Source organism: Primulina tabacum, chromosome 3 (assembly GCF_025594145.1).
Source record: "Primulina tabacum isolate GXHZ01 chromosome 3, ASM2559414v2, whole genome shotgun sequence".
Lineage (NCBI taxonomy): Eukaryota > Viridiplantae > Streptophyta > Magnoliopsida > Lamiales > Gesneriaceae > Primulina > Primulina tabacum.
The window spans coordinates 17943579-17960870 of NC_134552.1; the positions used below are offsets into that span (position 1 = coordinate 17943579).

The following is a 17292-nucleotide window of genomic DNA, read 5'->3' on the forward strand; positions in this document are numbered from 1 at the left end:
ATATTGTTCAAATGTCATTTTTTAATTATTTGATGATTTGCTTTAGTTGTGACTAGAAAATCTGGCTATTTGAATTTTATGCCTTTTATTGTTATTTCTTCTCAATTGATTTAAGTTTTTCATAATTTTTTTGGTGGTTTCTCTCGTTGCAGGACTTGGGATAATACTTCATTACAAAATTTATTGTAGCTGCATAATAGAAGAACATGCAAAAAACTTGTTTCATATATATCTTGTTTGAGTCACTTAGGAATAAATATTATATCTTTTCATGGAATTAAATTGATTATATCATTTTGTTAGTTATTTATTTTCAAAATTCCTGACCAACATCATTATAAATATCTTAACACGACAAACATTTAATCATACAACAAATTCTTGTGGTGTAATAAATTTTTGTCATGTTTTTCTTGAGTTGTTCTACGGTTTAAATATCGAATTTGCATAATTATCTCTATTCTAGTTTTTGTAAAATGACAAACATTTGATCCTAAAATAAATTTTCATGAAAGTTAGAAGAGTGATATTCACACACTAAAAAATATTAATAACACTGCACATCACCTAATTAACTTTTTATTAGACAAGATTGTCATTATAATATCTTTTCTTATATAAAAAATATTGATTTTTCTAAAAAAACTCAAATACAATCAACTAAAATTTTAATATTTTTAAAAGTTTTTCACATTATTATTTAATATATAAATAAAATATAAATAACAAAAAGATTTAATTTTGATCTTTATTATTATTTATAATTTATTCCAAGTTCTAGCATGAATTTTTATTGGTAGATTTTTCACAAAAATACATAAAATTTTAAGATGTAAAAATTTTGATTTTCAGGAATTTTATTCATTTTTTATAAAATACAAAATATCTTAAAATTTAATAATAAAATTAAGATTTCCGAATTATTTTATATTTTTTGTTTTATATTATCTCTTCTAATGATTAACAACTTAATTTCCATAATATTAAAATATTATTCTAACTATATTTATCTAGATAAATACTTAAAAATGTGTTGTTATTTATATTCCATTTTTTATTATTTGCACTAGACTTGTAAATAAATTTTATATAATAAGCGGAGTGTAAATAATAAAAAAGAAGTGCAAATATCATTATCCATGTTAAATTAATTTATATCTATTGTGTTTTTCTATTTTCAAGAACGCTCATATCTAAATATATTAATTATAGATGTGTTATTTTATTTTACAATAATAACTTGTTAGTAGGCACACCTCTTTCATAAGATAAGATTAAAATAAAAGTAATAATTATTTATTAATATTTTTTTACCGTATCTTTTTACATTTAATGATATTAACAAATTTAACTATAAATTATTGAGTAAATAATATTTTAGATAAATTATTATAGGAATTGACACTATTAATATATTTACTTAAAAATAAATTAAATCAATCGAGGCCTAAAAGTTTTATTGGCAATTATGAATATAAATATTAAAGATGGAGTACATTAAACAAAAATTGAAGTGTAAATAAATACACCTCTTTTTGTTTATATTGTCTTTTTTCGTCCACTTCAATTTGATATATAAAAAACTATTGGTACATGGGATAATGGAAGGATTGATAAATAATCCTCTTTGTCTCAGGTTTGGTACTTTTTTAAAAAGCCCAAGATAATATCATGGGCCCTGATAAATAATTTGTTAGAAGGATAAAATGCCTCTTCTAATATATAAATAAGATTTATGATATTATATTTAATGTTTAGTATGATTTTAATAGGAGTGATTAAATTTATATGTTAGATTGTAATGACAAAATTAACCTTATCATAATAAATTTTATAAATAGTTGTTGCTTGAGTTCATATTTTTTATCTGTTCATGCGCCGACAGTGCTTGCATGATTTATTTATTTTTACCTAATTTTATATATTATATAATATGATAATTGAGCCCTTGATTTTGTTAGTCAAGTCAAATATCAATTTTTAAGGTTAATCGAGTGATACTAATAATTTTATTGATATTTATAAAAATTATTTATATAATTATCTCGAATTCATTTATATAATTATCATATTTTATAATATATAAAAATAAATAAAAATATTTATTTGATTTTAATTTCTACCTACTAGCATAGATTTATAAAAATCATATATAAATTGAGGGCAATTAAGTCATTTGTAGTGTATTTTATCATTAAATTAAAATTATCACACTTAATAGAAGGGACATTTTATTCTTCTAAAAAATTATTTATCAAGGCCCATGTTATTATCATGGGCTTTTTAAAAAGGTACCAAACATGGGATAATGATGATTATTTATCAATTCTTCCCTTATGTCATGTACCAAACTATACCTTAGGGTATTCCTAACAGCTTAGCAACTTGAGAGTCACCACATGATCCAACGAAAACAATTTTGGTTTTTCTATTTTCTTGTTCATTTTGTCAAATAATGAAAATAAATATTAATTTTTTAAAAGAAAATAATCTTTGAATCGGACAATCATCTCAGGATATGAAATGTTGGTGACTAGGGATGTAATTGAGTCGAGTCGAGCCGAGCCGAACTCTTGAATGTTTGAGCTTGACTTGTTTATAATTGAGCCGAGCTCTAGCTTTATTTAACAAATATATTCATGGCTCACGAGCTTATTCAAGCTTTTATGGAACCTAAACGAACTCAATAAATATGAATTGTACATTTAAATATTCATTAAATTCATTAAACGATAAATTATACATTTAGAAAAAAATATAATATTCTTATTAAAATTTGTTAATTTATTATAATAAATAAATTTAATAGATTTTTCTATATACTTCATAATTAATGTGTTAAATCAATAAATTAAATATCAAAATTATTATTTTTAATCTAAAATATTACTTATGAATTTACTAACGAACATGTTCACGAGCTAACGAGCCGAATATTGTAGAGCTTGAACTTGGTTCGTTTATCTTAACGAGCCTCATTAAACGAGCTCAAACGAGTTTTTATCGAATCGAGCTTCGAATAACTCACAAACAGTTTGGTTCATTTACATCCTTATTGGTGACCCATTTTCTCATGTGGGAGGTGAAATAATTAATCGAGACTGCATTCTGTATATATTATTTAATGTACCTCACTGTTTAAACCTGAAATTTGGTACCAAAATTAAAAATTGCTTTGAATTTTGTTGACATTTGCTGCCCAAGTCAATTGGAGAGGGCCAAGTTGCAAAAAATCTAAAATTTATGGCAATCCTAATATCGCCAGCTACCAATGAAAATTGGAATTATTGCATGGAAAGCTTTTAATTGCAAGCGAATCGTGACACATAAGATATATGTATTTTGTAAATAATAAGATCAATGTAGTTTTTTAATTTAAACAAAAGTTATAAATATTAAGAGGTAAAATAAAATATAAAAAATGTTATTATAATATATTAAAATCATGTAGTTAGTTTGACGAAATAGATGATGTTTTAGGCAACTACAAAATTATATTATGATTCCATATAGTTATTAGCGCACCCACAATGGGGTGTTTGTGAGTGGGCGTTATAACGCCCACTCACAGGAGAGAGGGTATGAGGCGTTCAATTCTTTGAACGCCCCTCTGTCAGTTTATTTTTTTAAAAAAATTGGACAATTAAAAACCGTCTCTAAAAAGCCGTCGCTGATTTGCTGACACGCGGGTCCCACATATTTTGAATTATTTTAATTATATTTTATATTTTATGAACGCCCCTCTGTCCGGTTATTTTTTTAATAAAATTGGACATTTAGCGACGGTTTCGAAAAAACCGTCGCTATTTGCGACGGATTTCCACAAACCCGGTATATCCAGATCAAATATTTCGAAGACGATTTCGCATGCGAAGAGAGTTATTCTTTCGAATAGTGAATGCACTTGAGGATCGTTCACCGTATTTTCAGCAAAGGGACGATGCTGCGAGGATTTCATGAATATCTCCGAACAAATTCCGAAATACGTGACACTCATGTGCATCACCAACTTCGTGCCGACTTAGTTGAACATATTTGGTCACAATACAACAACAATCATTGAATTAGTATTTTTCATGTTCTCTTAAGTTTAATTTATTTTCTTTTATTTTTATGCAAGTATTATTTATTATTATATGTTGTACCGTTTTATTTTAGGTTTATAATAAATTTTTAATTTTAAATAACCGACACTCTTAAAATTAAATTATTTTACGTACTAAATATATAAAAACATATTATTATTAATATAAAATAATAATAATTTAAATTTCTTAAAAAATTTGAAATTGAATTTATTTAATTTAAAGTAAGAATAAGATGAATGAGTGGACAGCGGGACCTACAAATAATGAGTGTGAATGTTAAAATGAATGTGTGAGAATAGATGTGTTAATGTAATGTGTATGTGACATGTGGACCATACGATTTTTGATGAGATGGTGGGTGTTATAACACGCACCAATGCGGGTGCTCTTATAAGGTGATATTGTATTATGGGCACCCACAATGGGGTGTTAAATGAGTGTTATAAGAGCACCCATTTAACACCCCTCTCCATTGTGAGTGGGCGTTAGAGAGGGTATGGGGATTGAACGTCCCCGTGTCAGTTTATTTTTTTCAAAAAAATCGTCGCTATTAGCGACGGCTTTTTAGAAACCGTCGCTGATTTGCTGACACGCGGGCCCACGTGTTTTGAATTATTTTAATTATATTTTATATTTTATGAATGCCCCTCTGTCCGGTTATTTTTTTAATAAAATTGGAATCGTCGCTATTTGCGACGGATTTCCACAAACCCGGTATATCCAGATCAAATATTTCAAAGACGATTTCGCATGCGAAGAGAGTTATTCTTTCGAATAGTGAATGCACTTGAGGATCGTTCACCGTATTTTCAGCAAATGGACGATGCTTGCGAGGATTTCATTAATATCTCCGAACAAATTCCGAAATACGTGACACTCATGTGCATCACCAATTTCGTGCCGACTTAGTTGAACATATTTGGTCACTCTGTCCGGTTATTTTTTTAATAAAATTGGACATTTAGCGACGGTTTTTTCAAAACCGTCGCTATTTACGACGGATTTCCACAAACCCGGTATATCCAGATCAAATATTTCGAAGACGATTTCGCATGCGAAGAGAGTTATTCTTTCGAATAGTGAATGCACTTGAGGATCGTTCACTGTATTTTCAGCAAAGGGACGATGCTGCGAGGATTTCATGAATATCTCCGAACAAATTCCGAAATACGTGACACTCATGTGCATCACCAACTTCGTGCCGACTTAGTTGAACATATTTGGTCACAATACAACAACAATCCTTGAATTAGTATTTTTCATGTTCTCTTAAGTTTAATTTATTTTCTTTTATTTTTATGCAAGTGTTGTTTATTATTATATGTTGTATCGTTTTATTTTAGGTTTATAATAAATTTTTAATTTTAAATAACTGACACTCATAAAATTAAATTATTTTACGTATTAAATATATAAAAACATATTATTATTAATATAAAATAATAATAATTTAAATTTCTTAAAAAATTTGAAATTGAATTTATTTAATTTAAAGTAAGAATAAGATGAATGAGTGGACATCAAGACCTACAAATAATGAGTGTGAATATTAAAATGAATGTGAGAGAATAGATGTGTTAATGTAACGTGTATGTGGCATGTGGACCCTACGATTTTTGATGAGATGGTGGGTGTTATAACACCCACCAATGCGGGTGCTCTTATAAGGTGATATTGTATTATGGGCACCCACAATGGGGTGTTAAATGGGTGTTATAAGAGCACCCATTTAACGCCCACTCACAGGAAAGAGAGTATGAGAAACCGTCGCTATTAGCGACGGCTTTTTAGAAACCGTCGCTGATTTGCTGACACGCGGGCCCCACGTGTTTTGAATTATTTTATTTATATTTTATATTTTACGAACGCCCCTCTGTCCGGTTATTTTTTTAATAAAATTGGAATCATCGCTATTTGCGACGGATTTCCACAAACCCGGTATATCCTGATCAAATATTTCGAAGACGATTTCGCATGCGAAGAGAGTTATTCTTTCGAATAGTGAATGCACTTGAGGATCGTTCACCGTATTTTCAGCAAAGGGACGATGCTGCGAGGATTTCATGAATATCTCCGAACAAATTCCGAAATACGTGACACTCATGTGCATCACCAACTTCGTGCCGACTTAGTTGAACATATTTGGTCACAATACAACAACAATCCTTGAATTAGTATTTTGCATGTTCTCTTAAGTTTAATTTATTTTCTTTTATTTTTATGCAAGTGTTATTTATTATTTTATGTTGTACCGTTTTATTTTAGGTTTATAATAAATTTTTAATTTTAAATAACTGACACTCATAAAATTAAATTATTTTACGTATTAAATATATAAAAACATATTATTATTAATATAAAATAATAATAATTTAAATTTCTTAAAAAATTTGAAATTGAATTTATTTAATTTAAAGTAAGAATAAGATGAATGAGTGGACAGTGCGACCTACAAATAATGAGTCTGAATGTTAAAATGAATGTGGGAGAATAGATGTGTTAATGTAATGTGTATGTGGCATGTGGACCCTACGATTTTTGATGAGGTGGTGGATGTTGAAGTCAAACTTTTTTGTGACGATTTCATAATTGACATAAAAATATATGACAAAAACTTGTGTGAGACGGTTTCACGGGTCGTATTTTGTGAGACAGATCTCTTATTTGGGTCATCCATGAAAAAATATTACTTTTTATGCTAAGATTATTACTTTTTATTGTGAATATCGGTATGGTTGACTCGTCCCACATATAAAAACCCGTGAGACCAGTCTCACAAGAAACCTACTAAAAAATATATACCACATCCGTCTCAATTATATAAGATTCATTTCCTTTTTTTGGTTGTCCCAAGTATATATTCAAGTTTACACATTTAGTTGTATTTTTTATTGGATTTATTAATATACTACCCCTATTAACTAAGTCTTAGAAAATTTGTTTTTTTTAGTCATTGTCTTAATCTGTGTGAAAAACAAACATGCTGAGAGGAAAAGTAGTAGTAATTTTCGCAAACACATTATTGATCATACTCATTCACATACGTGATTATTCACATACTGCATTTATGTTTCCATTAAATTAACGATTTTATAAGTTTTTTAAAATTATCAGTCGTTATTAAGACAATTTCTCAACGTACCCACGGTTTTTCTCTTCTTTGATTCGAGAAGGAATTTTCGCGTAAAATCATGTTTTTTTAACTTTTCAGTCGTCTATTCCTGTTATTTCTTTATTGTCCCTAAATCCAAATGTATGAAACATGAAAGCATCTAAAATGTGGTTTAATACGATTGAACTTAACTATTCTAAATATCACGATCTAAGTGTAAATTCGACTTATGATGAAGTAATTAAGAAGAAATTAGGTGAGATAAAAAATACGAAAATTTACTACCCTTTGCTAATTTGTGAATCTTGAAGCTTTTCTTTCTCCCATATGTCAAATATTCGTCTTTATGTAAAGCCATAAAGGTTATAAACTTGCATCATAAAACTGAAAACGACGGATAAATTGGCGATATGTCCATTATTAATTTCATTCGAAGAACAAAAAATCACGTCGTGTTTATTTTAGAAATATCTAATATCAATTCATTGGAGCCATTTTTAATCGATTTATTAAAGATTTTTGTTGCTTCATCTCACCTTAATTTGTTTCACCCAATTAATGTCTGCAAAATTAGCAGACAACGTATGTGGTGAAAAATTCGGTAGCTTTGTGTAGCAAAATTGACGAAAGAAACAAGCGATTTCACATGGATAATGGAGCTCCATAAATAGAGTTTCATTCCTTCATTTCGCTGCATCTCATTCGTAGTTCTGTTGTCCCACCTTATAGCATTTGAGTTCTTAGTTCTATAATATTTGTGAGGTATTTGTTCTCTTGTATTAAGACCGTGTGGTCTCTTTAAAAATAATTGTATACTATAAAATATTATAGTGAAATTATTTTCATCTTGTCAGTGTTTTTTACCACAATAATTTTTAAGAGTTATTCACGTAAATCTCATTGTCCAATTTTATATTTTATTTTCATATTATTATTATCTCAAGATGTCGTATCCGAGACTAACAATTAAGACAAAAATTTGTGTGAGTCCAGTCTCACGGGTCGTATTTTGTGAGATTGATATCTTATTTGGGTCATCTATGAAAAAATATTACTTTTTATGCTAAGAATATTACTTTTTATTGTGAATATCGATAGATTGACCCGTCTCACAGATAAAGATTCGTGAGACCGTGTCAAAAAAGATCTACTCAACTATTAATGCCATGACTTTGATATTAGTACTATCATTGATTAACATGCAGTCTGAAAGTGAAAGGACTCAAATCCTCCCGAATTGATTGTGTGCATGTAAAGATGCTACCGGACTGGATTGGACAGAAACCAAATCGGATTAAACTAGTTCCGAAGAAGGCAATTATGTAAGATACTGGTTTCGACCGATTGGATTTACAATATTAGGATTACATGAAAATCTAAAATCAGAATTGAATTAAACTGGATTAAAATATGATTTGAATCAATGTTTTATTTATTTGAACAATTATGTAAATAAAGAAGTTATTTATGAAGTAAAATAATTAAATAAAATTAAACATATTATCCATCGGATTCAACCAAGCGGACCTAAAATGATCATTAAACCAATCAAACTCAAAATTAACGTCGGGTTCAGTTCAACACTGATGCAACCCGGGCGAAATGGATGAGTCGGGTCGGGTACTCAGTCGGATTTGCAATCAAGTTATTAAAAGGAAATATGAGTTGGGCGTCTGGATTGAACTTCCTTCCTGAAGAGATCCGATTGATCTGAGAACAAGAAAGTAACCACGTGAATGGGCGCCGAAGGAGTGTCCGGCGTGACCACTCCGATGCTTAAGTCAGCAGGGTATTCAAGCAATAAAACCAATGTAGCCAAGTGATGGCTATGAAATTGGTGTGGAGAGTGGAAGTAAATGAGCAATAAATGAGAGTATTCAGTGTGTGTATTCAATATCTCAATATATAGAGTAAATGCAAATAAAGAACCTAGTATTTATAGTAGAGGATGCAATGATGATCTCGTTTCTTGTGTTTGAACATTAATGATAGTAGGGTGGCTGATTATACCCTATTATTCTGACATGTCAAATCTTACACTAGTCACGTCCAGCCCACTTGATTTTATCAACAATTAATGTCATTGTCAGAGATAGGTCGGCTGTGCATGCTCTACCAAGTTGGCGCCATTAAATGCTTCACTCATATCGAGGTGGCCGAGCAAAATGCCTCTCGGGTAATTACAGAAGAGCTCGGGTATTCCACGTCTCGGGAAAATCATGTCCCGGGTGGTTCAATGACTCAGGGCATTAACCCATTTTGTCATGCTACCGGCCTGAGAGCATCCCATCCTGGCCCGGGCACCAACCATGGATATGCTCCATGGCCCGAGAAGTCCCAGGGCCTATCCATGACCCGGGACATCCCGGGGCATCATCACTCCCTCCTTAATTAGTCGGGGTAGAGTCCACTCGCTGTCCCGATTGGTCTCGTGTGCCCAGTCAGGAAAATCGCCTCCTTGCTTGGTATTTTTCGGGCTGGTTGTAGTGTATTGACACGTGGATATTGTTGATGTGAGCTCCTAAACTTCAACCTTATCCAAAACGTTTTGTATTCCTGAGGATGATCATTATTATACTCCGATATTTGTGCACGTCTTTTCAGCTACTTGGTACAACTTCCAATACTCATCCTGACCATTCATGCATTCAAAGATCAACAATCATGATCAACCCCTTCCTCCTATATATAGCAACCCACCTATTTTTTAACCGTATCAGCAAATTATCATCCGAGAAATCTAATGGCAGGCTCAAGTAGCTCGAAGACTCTTGAGATGGCGGAGGAATTCATGAAAACAGCTCTGGAAAGAAGAAAGATGGAGCTGGAGGATGAAGTCTTCCACAAAGTACTTCAATTCTGGGAGGAGCTGCAAGGACTGCAGTTTCTCTATGAGTGCGGAGAAGCTACCACTCCCCGACTGGTGGCGAAGCTGGAGAAATATCGAGAACGCCTGCACGTTGCCGAGACAGTGGATCTCTTTGGAGATGACTACGTCTACCAGCTGATGCTTCACAAGGAGAGGAAGATTCTGACGAACATCACTGACTCCGCTAACTTCCTCAAGACGTCCACTGGAGAAGTGAAAAAGTGGATGACCATGTGGATGTTCTTTGTAGAGGAAGAGTATTTCGATGTAATCCGCAGGAATGCTCTTAAATAAATAAAATGCTTATCTAGTTTCTATGTTCTTTACTTTGCTTAGTCGAAGATAAATAACGGATAATCGACAAACCGAAATGCCGGTACCTCACATATCCCGGTCTTAGAATAAGGTGCCGGGGCCTCATATTTCCCGAGCACAAAATAAGATGTCGGGGTTTTATATCTCCCGGGCTCAGAATGGGAGGCCGAGACTTCGTATCACCCGGGCTTAGATTTTACGTCGGTTAGGGTTCTCAGGTAGTCCATGGGGTGTCATTATGGCGCATGCTTTTAGCATTTATATTACCGAAAGTCGTTTCATATTCCGAGAACTCAATAAGTCTGACACATTGATATTCGTGTGGGTCCTTTCATCTGTTCGGCTCAACTCCCAAAACTAATCCTGAACGTTCATGTGTTCATAGATCAACGGCTGTGATTAGCTCCCCCTTGAGTAAATGAGAAGCGTTCTGATTGGTTCGAGACCTTCTGCCTTCCTCAATATTAAATGCCACTTGCCTATAAATAAGATGGTAGAGACGAAAGGTGATCATCAATTCAATATGTCGAGTTCAAGTGATTCCAGTGCTTGCAGTAGCACGCATGTTTTAGTAACAAACGAAATGCGTCCTCATCTGGAGGATCTGAAGAGGACTATTGAAGAGTACATCTGGGTGAAAGTCATGTCTACCTGGTACAAGATTCAAGATCTCAACAACGCGCACCAAAATAGTTTGGCTCTTAATCGTGCCCAAAGAACAAGGGCGAGGAAATATAAGCGAGAGTTTGAAGCAGATCGAGTTGCAGATCTTGCTACTGATCAAGTTCTGCTGAGAGTTTGAAGCAGATCGAGTTGCAGATCTTGCTACTGATCAAGTTCTGCTGCATGTGATGCTGTGGAAGGAATGACATCAGCTGGACAAGATCTTGACTGCCGAGTCCTTCACCAATCTTCGGATTCATGAATTGACCGATTGGATAACTAGGTGGCAAGACTCTGTATCTTCTATAATGATGGCATCGAATATTTTCCTAATAAAATTTCAATTATCGTACTTTGTTTTTTTTTAATCAATGCAAATTGGATAATATATAATCGGTAAGTAAAATTGACATGCCAAGACTTAATGCTTCCTGAGCTTAAAATAAAGTGCCGGGGCCTCGTATCTCCCGGGCTTATAGATTAGATGCCGGGCTCTCACGCCACCCGGGATTGTAGATAAAATACCAGGGCTCTCACACCACTCGGGCTTGTAGATAAGATGTCGGGCTCTCTCACCACCCGGGCTTATAGTATTTTGCCGTTTGGTTTCCCCGGGCAGTTAATGCGATGTCATAATGACGCGTCCCCTACTGAAAAGTTGTCAGAATCTGTCCGTATTCTGAGCAGATAAATGATCATGACGCCTCGATTTATGCGCCTGTCTTTTCAAATATCTCGCCTAATTATGCCGCTCAATTTCCGAGGCTCATTTGGTTCGTCTGATTTGTTTCAGATCAACGGTGAGGATCACTCTCCTCCTTCTATATATAGTAGATGACCGACTTTTGAAAAATTACTTGCAAATTCACTTTGTGGCCAAACTCTTGCGAATCTCTCTCGAATTCTCCGACGCGCAAATCCTTGTTCCGGCGACCTCCCCGCCACCACTTTTGCTTCTTTTTCGAGTAAGTGTTTCTTCCCCCTTGCCATCTTTATCCCTTTTCTTACATCATGTCGAACTCCACTTCATCCACCTCCGGTAAAAACGCCAGGGGTCGGTCGGAGGATAACTCCCCGACCCCCTCCGAACACTATGTTCAAATTCCCATAGGTATCCCTATTTCCCGTTCCCGACCCCTCCAAAAACCCAAAACTTCTTCTTCCTGACCCTCTGGCACCCGAGACAAGGGGAAAGACAAGGTAGCAGGGCCCTTGTGGTTTTCTACTGTAACTTCTACCCTTCGCCCGGGTAGTTTAGAGGAGATAAGATCCCTAGGTTCTATCCCTTCTTCCTACAAAATTAAGATCCCCGAGTCAAACGATCACCCGGATACCCCTCCTCCCGGCTTTCACACCTTTTTTGTTGAGCAACTCAAGAGTGGTCTTCGCTTCCCGGTCCATCACTTCTTTGCAGGGGTGGCCCGATTCTATGATCTGCCCCTTAACCATCTCCATCCTAATGCTTTTAGGATTATGGCCGCCACTTTTGTTTTATACCGTATGAAATCCCTTTTGATCAACTCTACTATTTTTCATTATTTTTATTCTTGCCGGTTTAATGACGGGGTCTTTTCTTTCATGGCCCGGATACATTATCGATTTTTGACTGACATTCCTTCTTCTTTGAAGGGATGGAAGACAAAATTCTTCTTTTTACAATTTCCAACTCTTCCATCCTGTGCCCTGGACTTCTTATCTTCCATGCCCACTCAACCCGAGCTTCCCCGGGACTATAAACTTCTTTCCCTCTTCACCCACGCCTGGGATGTTCTGGAGAATCAATCTTTTCTCTCCTCAGTGCTGATCGGGGGAGAGAATCTGATTTATTACGGGATTGGGTCCCAGCCTGAAGACCCTGTAGATCAGATAATAGATGAATTTGGTCAAGCTGGTCCTCAGGCTGGTAAATAGCTTCTCAACTTCAACTCTTAATTTAAACTTGTCATTTTTCTAATCTTCGAGTTTCCAATGCAGAAGAAGAAATGATTAAGGCCAGTCTTCAGGAGGCTGCTGCCAAAAGGAAGGCCGAGCAGAAGAAAGTTCGAGCTGAGAAGAGGGCCCGAGAAGCTCAGGAGGAGGAGGAACGCCGAGCTCGGGAGGCGGCTGAAGCCCGGGAACTTGAGGGGCAGCAGGCCCGAGCGAAGGCTGAAGCCCGGGAAGAGGCGGTTTCTGCCAGGGAGGAGACTACTCCCTCGGCCCATGAGGATCTGGCTCCTCTGAATCACCGCAAGAGGAAGGCTATGACTGAGCCGGTTCTCGAGACGGTGGTTGTGGAGGATGAGCCCGAAGAGGTTGTCCGATATCCTCCTCTTACCGGTTCGTCTGCTGGCCCATCAGGGGAAAGGCCCTGGGTCCTCCCCAATATTTTTGGGGAAGACATTAGCTCAGATCTTGTCAAGATGATCCGGGGCCTTCTGCGCCCTGAAGAGGTGGCGCACCTCCAGGGAGTTCATCCCAATATGCTGCTTTGCGAAGGAGTAGCTCGGACCTTCTCTGTAAGTTCGTAAAATTATTCAGTTCTCCCTTTTATATCGTCTTCTCTGACCGTTTTTATGTTTTCAGGGCTTGCAGATGCTCATGCATTCCTACGAGCGAGTGGCTCAAGCAGCAAAGGGGGCAAATGCTCAGGCCACCTCTGCCCGGGAGATGCATGCCAATCTCCAAAAGGAGGTGGGCCGTTTGAAGGAGCTTCATGAGCACGTTCTGGCCTGGGAGAGGGCTGTTTTGCAGCAACAAGTGGACTTGACTCGGGCAGAACTAGCTGAGGCCCTGGCAGAGGCGACAGCAACTAGGGCAGAGGCGGAGTCCTCCCGAGTTCGAGCTGAAGATTTCCAGGCTGTTGTAAGCCTTCTGAGGACTGCCCAGGAGGAACAGATGACAAATTTTTTGAAGTCCCCTGAGTTCAAGAAGATGGTGGCTGACAAAGCTTTCCCCTACTTCGAACAGGGCTTCAACAAGTGCTTGGAGCAGTTTGAAGAGGCGGGTTTGGTCCCAGCTGGCCGGGAAGACTTCCCGGACTTAGAGAAGGCTGCTGCATCCCTCCCGGATGATGAAGAAGAGAATAAGAGGCAGGATGAACAAGCTCCTCAGTAGATTAGAATTTCTGTAGTTTTTGTTGTTTTTTTTTTCTTTTTATTCCCGGGCTTCCGGGCACCTTGTAAATATCTTCCCTTTCAATGGAATATTTCGTTATCATATTTGATAGTTGCTTCAAAATATTTCCAGGGATGTAAAATTGACTTGAATTCGGTAATAACTCTTCTGAATTTTATCAGTCATTAACCAGTGCACCTTCACAAAGCATAAACCCGGGGGTTTAATATGAAATTAGTCTTGATAAATGACCAGGGTACAAGTCACTGGGATGGTTCATTGGGTTTGATAGATAACCAGGGTACAGGTCCTCGGGCCAAGGTACGGGTCCTTGGTCTTTGTAGAGAACCAGGGTGCGGATCCCCGGGCCAAGGTACGGGTCCTTGGGCTTAGATACCAGGGTGCGGGTCCCTGGGCCAAGGTACGGGTCCCTGGACTTAATAGATGACCGGGGTGCAGGTCCCCGGGCCAAGGTACGGGTCCTTGGTCTTTGTAGAGAACCAGGGTGCGGATCCCCGGGCCAAGGTACGGGTCCTTGGGCTTAGATACCAGGGTGCGGGTCCCTGGGCCAGGGTACGGGTCCCTGGGCCAGGGTACGGGTCCCTGGAATTAATAGGTGATCGGGGTGCGGGTCCCCGGGCCAAGGTACGGGTCCTTGGTTTTTGTAGAGAACCAGGGTGCGGATTCCCGGGCCAAGATACGGGTCCTTGGGCTTAGATACCAGGGTGCGGGTCCCTGGGCCAGGGTACGGGTCCCTGGACTTAATAGATGAACGGGGTGCGGGTCCCCGGGCCAAGGTACGGGTCCTTGGTCTTTGTAGAGAACCAGGGTGCGGATCCCCGGGCCAAGGTACGGGTCCCTGGGCCAGGGTACGGGTCCCTGAACTTAATAGATGACCGGGGTGCGGGTCCTCGGGCCAAGGTACGGGTCCTTTGTCTTTGTAGAGAACCCGGGTGCGAATCCCTGGGCTAGGGTACGGGTCCCTGGACTTTAGTAGCTGACCGGGGTGCGGGTCCCCGGACCAAGGTACGAGTCATTGGACTTAGTAGATAACCAGGGTGCGGGTCCCTGGGCCAGGGTACGGGTCCCTGGACTTTAGTAGACATTTCCTGGGAACAATTCCTTTATTTGATGAAGAAACAAAAGATACGTGCTTTTAAACATAATATTTCTTTAAATGAAAAGCATTCCACGGCCTCTTAAGAACATGTCCTTGATAATTTTCGAGATAATAAGCTGCACCCGATCTGACTCTTCGAGCTATTTTGAAGGGTCCTTCCCACTTTGCTTTCAGTTTTCCTACATCACCCACTGGTTTGACCTTCTTCATGACTAGGTCCCCTACTTGAAAATTTTGTGATCGAACATGCTTGTTGTAAGATTTCATCACCCGGCTGCGATAAGCTTCCATTCGAATGGCTGCCCGGTCTCTTCTCTCTTCAACTAAATCGAGTTCAATGGCCCGGGACTGATCATTGTTGCTTGGATATGATTCTATCCGGGTAGAAGGTTGCCCAATCTCCACAGGTAAGACTGCTTCTGAACCATAAAATAGGCTGTATAGAGTCTCCCGAGTAGACGATCGTGGTGTAGTCCGATATGTCCATAATACACTCGGTAGTTCTTCAACCCAATCTTTACCCTTTCCATGCAGCCGAGCTTTTAATGCTTGCACAATGATCTTATTAGTCACCTCAGTCTGGCCATTAGCTTGAGGGTATGCTACTGAGGTGAAGGACTGAAGAATCTTCATTTCTTGACACCAAGAGGTGATTTTCTTTCCCTGGAATTGCCTTCCATTATCTGAAATTAATTTTCTCGGGATGCCATATCTGCAAACGATGTTTTTCCAAAGAAATTTCATGACTTCATCCTCAGTAATCTTGGCTAATGGCTCGGCCTCTACCCACTTGGAGAAATAATCCACAGCAATAATAAGGAATTTTTTCTGTGCTCGGGCTATGGGGAAAGGACCCACGATATCCAAACCCCATTGGTCAAAAGGGCATGATGCGGAGATTGGTTGCATACTAGTAGCTGGGCGATGATGAAAATTAGAATGGTGTTGACAACCCTAGCATTTTTGAACAAGTCGGGCAGCATCTTGATTCATTTGGGGCCACCAGAATCCGGCCAAGATGGCTTTTCGAGACAGAGCAATCCCACCGAGGTGTTCACCACAGCATCCTTCGTGTATTTCCCGGAGAACATATTCTACCTCTTTTTCTGATAAGCACTTGAGTAATGGGCCTTGATATGATCGTCTGTATAAAACATCACTCAAAAAGACGAACCTGGGCGCTTGTTTCTTAATTTTTGCGGCTCGAGCCCGATCTTCTGGGAGCTTGACCTGGACTATATAATCAACGATATGGGTCATCCATGAGTTTTTCCGGACTGGGGGTACTTTTTCATCAGTAGAGAGCACCAGCCGGGTAAAACAGAGAACTTCCCGAGTGCTTATTTATGTCATGCAAGCAGCCAATTTGGCTAAGGTGTCAGCTTCTGCATTTTCTTCCCGGGGAATTCGCTCGATACTCCAGTCGGTCAGAGACGCTGCCCGGGCAGTGATGAGCCCTAAATATTTTAGAATTTTTTCATTCTTGGCCTCATATGTTCCCTTTATCTGCTGTGTAACAAACTGGGAGTCAGAATAAATAATGACCCGGGAAGCACCAACTTCCCGGGCAGCCTGCAATCCTGTCAAAACAGCCTCATACTCCGCTTCGTTATTGGTGACCCTGGAATCAATTCTCAAAGCCAACTTGATTTTTTCTCTTGACGGGGAAACCAGGACCACTCCCACAACATATCCTGATAAATTTGATGCACCATCAACAAACACCCTCCAGACCTCTTCTTCTACTGGTTGAATCATTTCTATTAAAAAATCTGTCAATGCCTGGGCTTTTATAGCAGCTCGGGGTTTGTATTCAATGTCAATACTCCCCTAGTTCCACAGTCCATTTAACCATTCTTCCGGAGACCTCGGCATGGGTCATGATCCTCCCGAGTGGGGAATTAGTGAAGACCACAATGGGATGTGAGAGAAAATAAGGCCTCAACTTCCGAGCAGTCATTACCAGGGCCAATGCTATTTTTTCCAACTCACTGTATTTTAATTCTGCTCCTCGAAGGGCGTGACTGACATA

General features: G+C 37.7%; 1 protein-coding gene across 1 annotated transcript; it reads right to left on the minus strand.

Annotated features, from left to right (window-relative positions):
- Positions 1 to 16604: 16604 nt before the first annotated feature.
- Positions 16605 to 17018, minus strand: LOC142538540 (uncharacterized). Its single transcript, XM_075643855.1, has one exon. The coding sequence runs from the start codon at positions 17016 to 17018 to the stop codon at positions 16605 to 16607; it is 414 nt and encodes a 137-aa protein (XP_075499970.1).
- Between the last annotated feature and the right edge of the window lie 274 nt (positions 17019 to 17292).